This window comes from Octopus sinensis, linkage group LG27, assembly GCF_006345805.1.
Source record: "Octopus sinensis linkage group LG27, ASM634580v1, whole genome shotgun sequence".
NCBI lineage: Eukaryota > Metazoa > Mollusca > Cephalopoda > Octopoda > Octopodidae > Octopus > Octopus sinensis.
The window spans coordinates 5730620-5742951 of NC_043023.1; the positions used below are offsets into that span (position 1 = coordinate 5730620).

The 12332-nt window shown below is 38.1% G+C and overlaps 1 protein-coding gene across 3 annotated transcripts in view; it reads right to left on the reverse strand.

Moving 5' to 3' along the window:
• The window catches only part of LOC115225485 (synapsin-like), a 31412-nt gene extending 19670 nt beyond the window's left edge, over positions 1 to 11742 (reverse strand). Inside the window, exons 1-4 of one of the 3 annotated variants that reach the window (XM_036514114.1) lie at positions 11594 to 11742; positions 9900 to 9991; positions 6465 to 6615; positions 5185 to 5289 (exon numbers count right to left, since the gene is read on the reverse strand). In XM_036514114.1, coding sequence (XP_036370007.1) covers positions 5185 to 5289; positions 6465 to 6615; positions 9900 to 9991; positions 11594 to 11698 — 453 coding nt within the window. In that variant the 5' untranslated portion in view covers positions 11699 to 11742. The remainder of the gene's footprint in view (positions 1 to 5184; positions 5290 to 6464; positions 6616 to 9899; positions 9992 to 11593) is intronic. The other 2 variants (XM_029796440.2, XM_036514113.1) reach the window with 2 other exon arrangements.
• Between the last annotated feature and the right edge of the window lie 590 nt (positions 11743 to 12332).

The window sequence follows — 12332 nt, forward strand, 5'->3', positions numbered from 1 at the left end:
AACCTAACACATACACACACACACATACATACATACATACATACATACATACATACATATATACATACATAAAAGCATACATACATATATATATATATATAGTAAATCCAAACATGAAAAAAAGATAAAACACAACAACATGAGGACGTGGAACAAATATAGTGTTATTGGACGCTCAGGAAAGGAAAGAAAGAAGGAGGGTTTAACGTTTCGAGCGGAGCTCTTCATCAGAAACATAGGAAAAGGAAAGATCCAAGGAAGGGAAGACGGAGAAAGAAAATCGATATATATATATATATATGGGTAAAAATAAGTGCAAAAGAGAACAATTCAAACTTTTTGAGAAGTCCAAAAAGAGAGAAAGAATGATTTCTAATAAAGATTCATCATATTCATAAAAAACAGCCAGAGCAAGTCGTAAGAATATGAAAACAGTAGTTGTAAAATATTGTCATAGTATAAATATAGCATAAACAATTATAGAAAAATGGAAGAGAAAAAGATGTTGCATCAAAATTATATTTAATACAAATTATTTTGTATTAAATATAATTTTGATGCAACATCTTTTTCTCCTCAATTATTCTATAGTCGTTTATGCTATATTTATAACTATGAAGATATTTTCAACTATATATATATATATATATCACCGTGACCGGCCAGGCTATCAGATGCTGCTACACATCGCTGGTCACAATGCGCTTCGCGCTGTTTTAGCCTTCGAATGACGCCACCCCGCTGGCTAAGCGAGCAGGCCAATATATATATATATAAAACACCAGCATCGGTTGTCAAGCGATGTTAGGGGGACAAACACAGACACAAACATATACACACACATACATACATATATATATACATATATACGTCAGGCTTCTTTCAGTTTCCGTCTACCAAATCCACTCACAAGGCTTTGGTTGGCCTGAGGCTATAGTAGAAGACAAGATGCCATGTAGTGGGACTGAACCCAGAACCATGTGGTTGGTAATCAAGCTACTTACCACGTAGCCACTCCCCCTCATATATATATATATATATATATATTATATATATACACACACACACATAAATGCATACACATACATACATATATACACCCAGATACAGAGTAACAGAATTTGAAGCAAATTCAAGATGGCTTCTTGATGTCAGGCTACTATTGGTCAACTCAGTTTGTATGCTATTACTGTTCTGAAAGCAGCATCAATTATTTTCTTTCTTCTTAGGCCCTTATTGTCAGGATATATATTGATAATGAAGAAAATAATAGATGTGGCTTCGAGACAAATAACACCATGTGAACTGAGTAGACCGATAGAAGGCTAACACCAAGAAGTTATCTTGAAATGGAGTCACATATTGTCACACTCTCTCCAGAGGCTTGATGAGTTAGGTTCACTCTACAAGCCTCCAAAAACTTTAAATTGCATGGAGCTGAATCAAATTGTTATTAAATACCACATGTAACCCCAGCCAATTTTGTTGAGCACCATTTTCTTTTATTTGTCTTGTTATTTATATATAATATATATATATATATATATATATATATACACACACACATATATATATACATACATATATATGTCTGTATATATATATATATATATATACACACACATATATACACATATATTTATGTTTTGTGTGTGTGTGTGAGTGCCTGCAGGTGCATGGGAGTGCTGGGTGGTGCTAATGTACATGTAACAGGAAGCTGTGCACAGTTTGGAAATCAAGGTTTGTGTCAAAGGAATCATGTGACTATGCCCTTTTATTTTGCAGTAAACTGGGGTTTTAATTTGTGTAACTATCTTGAAGGCATTGGCTCATGCCCATCCTGTCCTCTGACCTTGCAGCCTGTGGGTTGCATGCTGCTGCAGTAATCTATGAATGGCATGCCAATGAGGAATTTCTTTAGTAGCATGGCTCACCCAATGATATACTATATATATATATATCTCGTTACCTGCGTCGCCTTACTGGCACTTGTGCTGGTGGCACGTGAAAAAACATTCGAGTGAGGTCATTGCCAGTGCCACTGGACTGGCCTCTGTGCAGGTGGCACATAAAAAGCACCATTTGAGCATGGCCATTGTCAGTACCGCCTGACTGGCCCTCGTGCCGGTGGCACATAAAAGCACCCACTACATTCTTGGAGTGGTTGGCGTTAGGAAGGGCATCCAGCTGTAGAAACTCTGCCGGATCAAGACTGAAGCCTGGTGCAGCCATCTGGTTCGCCAGTCCTCAGTCAAATTGTCCAACCCATGCCAGCATGGAAAGCAGACTTTAAACGATGATGATGATATATATATATTTATTTATTTATAAATGTTTAACTTTCAGAAATTGTCTCCCCTTATCCTTTGTAGTCACTAACAACTATCATAAGGCTTTTGTTTGCTACATCTCACTCAGAGAGGAAAATCAACCCCAGAACATGTAAGTGTCAAAGCCTGTCATTATCAAAATGCCTTTTTAGTCCTGGAAATATTGCAAAAAAACATATTTATGCTAAGTTATATTTTCTGTTTTGTCATTGACTGGGGACTGTTTCAGATCCAAACATCTGATGAGTTCAGAAAAATGATGTTCGCATGAAACTGTAACTAATGTAACATATTATTGTTTGTAATATTACTCTAAAACAGTGTGTGTGTGTGTGTGTGTGTGCATGTGCATGCACTATGTACACACACACACTTATATATTAGTGAATCAGTATCAGGGAATAGGTGAATAGGTGAATAGATAAAGGTGTGCACAGCTTCCTAAACATATGATTGGTAACCGTACTTCAAATATCTCGTATATTTACCTGAGAATGTACATTGATTCAAATGTTAAGAATAATAAGAATTATTACAATAATGATAATGATAAAAATAATAACAGTGAAGACGATGCTGATATATATATATATATATATATATATATATATATATATATGTGCGTATTACTTATATTATTAGTAAATATAAAAAGCCTATCTACACACCAACCCACTTGATTGCATGTTTGCGCATATTTATATGTAAATGTATATACACAAAACTCAAAGCATGTATGTACATACATACATACATACACACATACATACATATACATACATACATACATACTACATACATTATATATATATATATATATATATATATAATATATATATACTTATATATATATGTATATATACATATATATATATGTATATATATATATATATATATATATATATATATATATATATGTATATGTATGTATGTAATATATATATATATACATGTATATATATTATATATAATATATATATATATATATATATATATATATATATATATATTATATGTATATATATATATATATATATATATATATATGTATATATATATATGCATATTACACACATAAATATGTATACACACTCATATATGCACATATACACACATACATGCATCATGGACACATTAGTTTCAATATACTAAGAACGCCACTGCTTTGCTAGACACAACTAATTCATAGCACTACATAATCTACCAGGTACAGGCAAACTAATGCATAATCAAACTAACAGGGGAGACAAGCAGGTTTATTTCAAACATGGAAAATGTGGGAAGGACAAAGTAAACTACAGAAAGAAAAGAAAAAGAAAACAAAAGCAAAACAAACCAAAACTGCTGTTTTACTTTGTATTTCTATATTTCGGGGCTATAACCCCTTCTTCAGGACAGTTGGCAAAGGTGAGGGATGGAAAAGTCATTGCTTAGATGTATACTCTTTACTCTTTTACTTGTTTCAGTCATTTGACTGCGGCCATGCTGGAGCACCGCCTTTGGTCGGCCCGGGGCTATAGCAGAAGACACTTGCCCAAGATGCCACGCAGTGGGACTGAACCCGGAACCATGTGGTTGGTTAGCAAGCTACTTACCACACAGCCATTCCTGCACCTATATAATAATTTTTCCATCTCTCACCTTTTCCAAATGTCCTGAAGAAGAGGTTATGGCCCCAAAATATAGAAATAAAAGGTAAAACTGCAACTTTGGTTTGTTTTGTTTCCCTTTTCTTTTGTAGTTCTGGCCTTACACTACAAATTTCTTTCATATATATATATATATATATAATATATATATATAAATATTTTGTGAAGGTGTATGGTGTAGTGTTTAGGGAATTGTGGTCATATTCAGAAGATTCTGGTTTCAATTTGTAAACTTGGGTACAGTGTGTTCTTGAGCAAAACACTTCATTTTATGTTGCTCCAGTTCACTCAGCAGTAAATAATCAATCCTGCAGTAGACTGGTGTCCTGTCCAGGAGGAATGGTGTGACCTCAGGCACTCATCTGCCAAGAAAATTGGGTAAATGGCTCCATGAATCTGAGGGCTCAAAACAGTACTTTAAACACACACACACATACACGCACATATACATGTACGCATATGTGCATGCGTATATATTATATATATGTGTGTGTATATATAAATAAACATGTATATATATATCATATATACTTCATATATGATATATACTATACTACTATACATATACATATATATATATATTTATATACTATACATTTACATATATATTTATATACTATACATATATATATATATATATATATATATAAACTATATGTAATATACATGTGTGTATGTGTGTGTCTGTGTGTGTATTCTGCAAACATTTTTAGATGCAATACAAGGGTACATCATTGTGCCATATGACATGTCTTGGTGGAGTTCGTCCTCATCTTTGTCTGGTCTGGTCTCCAGGCATAGAGACACACAGACAGACAGACATACAGAAGGAAGGAAAGAGTGAGAGAAAGTGTAGAGTGACTGGTATTTTAATTTTATTGACCCAGAAATGACAAAAGGCAATGTAGACCTCAGCATGGTTTGAACTCAGACATCTCTGCTGACAGGCTACTTAGACTGGTCCCAGATGCATGTCTGAACCAAAGTTTTTTGAAAGTAGTGGGGTGTGGTTTGACGTTATCTGAATGTGTGTGTGTGTGTGTGTGAGGGAAGGGGGCATCTTCATCTAGAACCTCTAAATTTTTGGATGCTATCTGCAACGTTTAGTCTAACGATGAACTAACGATGAACTAACGATGAACTAACAGAAGTACAGTTTCCAAAGCAAATGAAAGGGGACAGGCAAAGGATCAAGAATAACTCACCCAAAGATTACTCACCATTTCCTTGTGGTTTGGATAATACGCTTGGTCGATCAATGGGAACTTGTCCGGTCCAAGTTTCTTTTGGATCTGGATTAAGTGTGCCATCTGTGGGGAGAGAGGGGCAGTGAGAGAGAAAGAGAGAGAGAGAGAGAGGGGAAGAAGAGGAGGAGGGAAATACAGAGAGAAGGGAGAAGGATGTGGGAGAGAAAGGGTGACGGTGTACAAGTGAGAGGGAGGGAGTTTTATGGATGGCTAGATGATGTGTTAGACTGACAAAATCTGGTTGATTGGAAGATATATTTATAGACACAGATGAGTAATTTTCTAAATAGATCAACAGATAGGTAGACAGGCAGACAGACAGGTAGCTAGATAGATAGATAGGGAGAGAAAGAGAGAGAGAAAGATAGACAGAGAGATAGACACACAACAGATAAATTGATAGGCAGAAAGGTAGATAGATAAGTAGATAGACAGATAGACAGAAAGAGAAAAATGACAGTCAGATATATGATTCCACATATATACATACATACATACATACATACATACATACATATATATATGTATGTGTATATATATATATATATGTGTGTGTGTGTGTATATATATATATATAGATAGATAGATAGATAGATATAAAGATAGATAGACAGATACATGCATAAAGACAGACAGACAGACAAACAGATAGATAGATATATAAATAGATAGATAGATAGATAGATAGATAGATAGATAGATAGATAGATAGATAGATAGATAGATAGATAGATAGATAGGTAAGTAGATAGATAGATATATAAACAGATAGATAAATAGATAGATAGATAGACACATAGATAGATAGACAGACAGACAGATAGATAGATAGACAGACAGACAGATAAGATAGATATATAAATTAGTAGATAGATAGATAGATAGATGGATAGATAGATAGATAGATAGATAGATAGATAGATAGATAGATAGATAGATAGATAGGTAAGTAGATAGATAGATATATAAACAGATAGATAGATAAATAGATAGATAGATAGACACATAGATAGATAGACAGATAGATAGATAGATAGATAGATAGATAGATAGACAGACAGACAGATAAGATAGATATATAAATTAGTAGATAGATAGATAGATAGATGGATAGATAGATAGATAGATAGATATAGATAGATAGATAGATAGATAGATAGATAGATAGATAGATAGATAGATAGACAGCTGGAGAGGAAAAGAAATGTTTCAGGGAGGCAGTAGAGAATTTGACTTACCACCCAAGGTTTATCTTGAAAGTTGTAAATGGAATCCATAGAATTAATACTAGGAACACCGCCATAATGGAACCCCATGATCAAGTTACGCCAGTCCTCACAAGCGTCACGCACATGTTGTCTGACGAGCACAAAGTCTGGCTTGAAAGACCTGCACAGAGAGAAAATAGGAAACTTGGTGATAATGAAATTAAATAAAGGAAATTGTTTTTAATTTAGGCAAAGAACCAGGAATTTGGTGGAATGAACGATGGGGGATTAAATCAGTCTCTGAACTAAGCATTCGGAATGGATGTCTGGTTTAACCCTTTAATGTTTAAACATGCCATATCAGGCCCAGATATTCTACATGTTTTATATTCAAACTGGTGGTATCTGGCCTCTCACACCTAACCTACATTGACATCCTAAAATAAACAATCACATCATTGAAACCTCAAAGCTATGAGATAATGCATAATTTAATTCAAAACAATTTGAGTGAAAAAGTATTACATTTAACAGAGTAATCTGAACACTAAAGGGTTAAGGATATGTTCCACTAACAAACTGGGAAGACTCAGTATGAGGCTGTCTCAAAGGATGCCACTAGAATTGGGATAATATTGTTTTTATTAGGCATGGCTGTGTGGTAAGAAGCTTGCTTCCAGAAGGGAGGGGCAATACAGATCTACGTAGAGATGCTGGATGACCAGAGGGAGGAGCCCATGCCCTGGACAGAGGACGAGGTGCGGCCTTTGTAGGTGACTATGAAGGTCATATTGGATGTCGCTATAGTCAGGGTGATGAACACCTTCTCAAAGGACATGTTTAGATATGCCTTCTGTGGCCCCGACCTGGAGCCTAAGGGAAGCATACAGCCTAGTCGGGAGGGAGGATGATTGAGCTTTGTGTATAGTATTTATAAATATTATATGTTATATATATTATATATTATATTCATCTTTCATTTTCATCTTCCTTGGCTCCAAAATAAATCGAGATGGTGACTGCACTCCAGAAATAAGACGGTGGATAGTACTAGGCAGAGAGGCAATGGTCAGCATGAGGAGGGTCTGGAAGAGTAGAGACATCAGACTCGCTACCAAATGCAGATTGGTGAATGCAATTGTCTTCCCAATAGCAACATATGGATGCGAGACCTGGACACTAAAGAAAGCTGACCAGAAGAGAATTAATGCATTGGAGAAGACTTTTACGGATTCCATGGACAGCGAGGCTCACCAATGGAGAAGTTCTTAAGCAGATAAGGCCGAAAATGTCGCTAGAAGCCAGGATCACCAAGCATAGATTGACATATTTTGGCCATATTATGCGGAGAAAATCCCTGGAGAAGGACATCATGCTCGGAATGGTCATTGGCAAGAGAGGAAGAGGCCGACCAAGAACCCGCTGGCTTGACACCATCAAGAGTGATACCGGAATGGACATAACCAATCTGAAAGGATAGAACTGACTGGAGGACACTGATCCATCGAGTAACCGAGAGTCGACTTCAACTGAGCGGATAGATAGATATATGTAATTATTACTATGTTGTTGTTTGTAATGGACTGTTAAGTCCAAAAATTGAAAAGTTGTAAAAGTTGTAAGAGGTTTAATACCTCGTTTTGTGTTTGGTTTTAAAGAACAATGTTTTAGAGAAGCAGAAGTCCAGCCCACAAAGCTACTTTACTCTATGTACAGCCTTTATGGCAAATATAATGAAATAAAGAGGCTTGCTTCCCAACCACATGGTTCTGGGTTCAGTTCCTCTGCAAAGCACCTTGGACAAGTGTTTTCTACTATAGCTTCAGGCTGACAAAAAACTTGTGAGAGGATTTGGGAGATGGAAACTGAAAGAAGCTTGTTGTATGTACACATATATATGTTTGTGAGTCTTTGTGTCTGTGTTTGTCCACCCCACTATTGGTTGACAACTGGTGCTGGTGTGTTAACGTCTCTGTAACTTAGTGCTTCAGAAAAAGTGACCAACATCATCATCATCATTGTTCGACCGTGGTCGAGACAATGGAATTTACCATGCTATGCCAGACTTCATGGTCCATCATGGCATTACGGAGATCCTGTTGCTGGATGCCTGTATCCCTGGAGATTACATCAGAGTAGGAGAGTGTGCGCCCTCTGGTATTGCGAGTAGGTGGCTTCCAGAGGAGAAGAGTAGAAATTACTTCTTTTTCAGCTCTACAACAATGTCCAGCAAACTGGACTCTCCTACCTTTCACAAGAGATGACACAGGTGGTAGCTTCCCATATATTTGTACTTTGGTTGGATGACGCTTCCACGAGAGATTTTGAGCTCTCATAAGGAGGCGAGCGTAGGTTCCATCCAACTGCCTCTCAAGCTTCTTTGATAGCGTCCAGGTTTCTGAATAGGTACCAGGCTTGTAAAAAATATAAGCACCGGGATGGGGGTGGCGGGGTGATACATTTAACTAAAAAGTCTTCCAAGCAGTGCCCCAGCATGGCCACAGTCATATGTCTGAAGCAAGTAAAAGGTAAAAGACATGGAGTAACTCTACATTAAGCCCTGGAATGTGCAACTTCCTGCAAGTCAGACTTCCTCAAGGCCCCAGCAGACAAAATGGAAAAGGTGATGCCCCAGAATATGGCAAGGAATATGTGTTTGAACAGCCACTCAGACTCACAGGGGTCACACTTGCGAACAACATCTCTGTCCTGGAAATGGTAAGCAGGGGTACACTCTGGGGGCCAAGACACCAGAGGTCTCCACTGCCACAGGCTCAACTATAAACTTGTCAGAGAGCAAATATGGTCTGGGGGCCAAGAACGCTAGGGGTTTCCACTGTTACAGGCTGGCGCTTTATATCAAACATTTGTTTATTGTTTTGGTAAAACAAGCAATTGGTTGTTTGTCAAAGACCTTATGCCAATATCTTGCAACCTCATCAAGGACACGTCTCCTCCCTTCAAGGTCTGCCTTAAACAAACAGTTGATTAGTTGGTTAGATTGACTAACCAATTGACTAACAATAAAGAAAGGATATTGAACTCATTTCTACAGCTGAGTGAACTGGAGCAATGTGAAATAAATTGTCTTGCTCAAGAACACAATATGCAGACCAGTCCGGGATTTGAACTCACAATCTCATGATTGTAAGCTCGTTGCTCTAACCATTGAGCTATGCACCTTGTACAGCAAGTTTCTTCTTTAAGTTTTTGTCTTCTAAATCCACTCACAAGGCTTTGGTCAGTTTAAGGAAACGTAGGGTTCCACAAGGTGGGATTGAACCCAAAACCATGTGGTTGGGCAGCACACTTCTAACCACACAACCACACCAGCACCTCATCATAATGATCAATTGGAAATAAATCTGATTTGCTCCTGTAACCTGGGGCAAATAATACCACCACCACCACCACCACCACCACCATCATGAACAAGAACAGTAGAGTACAAGCAGTGCCACCTACCTGACAACTCTGGTGCCATTCCGCAATACTTGAATGTCGACCATGGTCCCTTGGTCTGTGTAGGCAGCAACATTGATTTCAGGAAACTCTGCCTGGAAGGGCATGGAAAGGTTGGTGACTTGAAGAAAGAAAACCTTTTCTCAAACATGCCTGCAGACACACACACACACACACAGGAATAAACACATATGCAGACTTACATACGCACACAGATAAGAATAGACACACACACTTATATACAAACACACACATATGCACAGTCACACACACACACACCTGTACAGAAACAAACATATAGATACACATACATATACACGCACACAGATACATATACACATTGACTAACATATATACACAGACACATATGTACACAAGTATATACAAAGACATACACACACACACACATACACCCTGATAAATGCACACAGACACACATGTTCTCACACACACACAAACACACACATACACACACACATTCTGTATATTTCTCAACCTTATATCTGATACATGAAGTCACCCATAGTCCAATCCTAACACACACACCTACCCTGGGTACCTCAGAACCTTACTCTGATACACACACTGGGTATTTCAGAGTTCCAAACCTTACACAACCAAGCCTGGGGTGCTAGGGAGCTCTACCTTGAACACACATATCTACCCTGGGTACACCAAAGCTTCAATCCTTACACACCCATATCTAGTGTATTATGAAATCCCACCCTGAACACACACACACAACAAACATACCCTGAGTATTCCTGAGTCTCAATCCTTACCCACCCATACTTGGGGCACTAAGACACCCCCACCCTGAACACATATGCAACGTATGTACCCTGGGTACTCCAAATCCCCATACCTGAGTGTTATGGAGCCCCACCCTGATCATTCACACAATATGCCTACTCTGGGTACTCCAGAATCCCATGTCTCAAATATCTGCATTTGGGGTGCTAGGGAGCCCTGCACTGAACACAACATATCTACCTTGAGTGGAGCCTCAATCCTTACACACTAATATTTGGTGTGTTAGGGAGCCCTACTTTGAACACACATATAACACACCTACCCTGGGTATTCTAGTCCCAATTCTTACACACCCTGAATACACATAACATATCTACCCCAGATACTCCGGAGCCATAAACCTTACACACCCATTCTTGGGTGTAATGGAGTCCCATTCTTATTTCTTTTTGCCCACAAGGGGCTAAACATAGAGGGGACAAACAAGGACAGACAAACGGATTAAGTCGATTACATCGACCCCAGTGCACAACTGGTACTTAATTTATCAACCCCGAAAGGATGAAAGGCAAAGTCAACCTCGGCAGAATTTGAACTCAGAACGTAACGGCAGACGAAATACCGCTAAGCATTTCGCCTGGCATGCTAACGTTTCCGCCAGCTCGCTGCCTTATGGAGTCCCGTTCTGATCTTACACATGACAAACCTACCGTGGGTACTTCAGGACTCCAGACCTAACACATCCAAATTTGGGGTGTTAGCAATCCAGACCCTGATCACACACACAACATATCATCTACTCTGGGTACTTCAGAGTGGCACTTCTGACATAAATATACCCAAGGTACACCTAAGTTCCTGACATAAATATACCCAAGGTACACCTAATTTCTCCACTAGCACCCACACATATATGCCACCCGTATCCCATCCGGGGTACTCACCTGCTCTATGCGTATGTCCCAGTCACCAAATAGCTTCTTACCGCGGAAATATTTCGACCTGTCAATTAAGAAGAGAGGAAATAAGAAAGAGTGAAGAAGATGCATACGTTTAGAGGTAACCGGGTTTGTCCCACCCTCATCACCACCATCATCATCATCATTGTAACTTATAGTTTCTTACTCTTTGAAATACCAAATTCTGCTCCTTCCGTTAATGACTACCTCCCCATCTCTCGTTATTTTATGTTAACAAGGGAGCCTCAACGTGGTCGCCCTGTCTCCTAGAAACAGCAGCTAAATCTTCCTACAAATCACACTTTTTCAACTTACATAAAAATGTACATTGTGGATATCGATGTATAAAAAGATGGGATGGTCACTGGATATGGACTGACTTGGGGTTAAGCAACAACAACATCAACTGTAACCACTAATACTAACTACTATACTGTACTCTATACTATACTACTATACTATATTCTACTATACTATATTCTCCGTTTTTTTGTTTGGTTATTTTTTTTGTCTTTGTTGCCGTACACATTCGCTAGCTTTCTTACAAAGGGGTCTAATGCCTTTAGCTTAGACTTTTTTGGGGGCAACCAGATCGAACGATCTCAAGTGTAATTGCCTGAAATGGTTGTGACTTCTGAAACTGGCTGAGGAAAGAAAGCCACGAATGACCTGTCTTTTTTTGCCTGTCCTTCTAATTGTTGTTTCTCTTATCCTTCTTTGTATC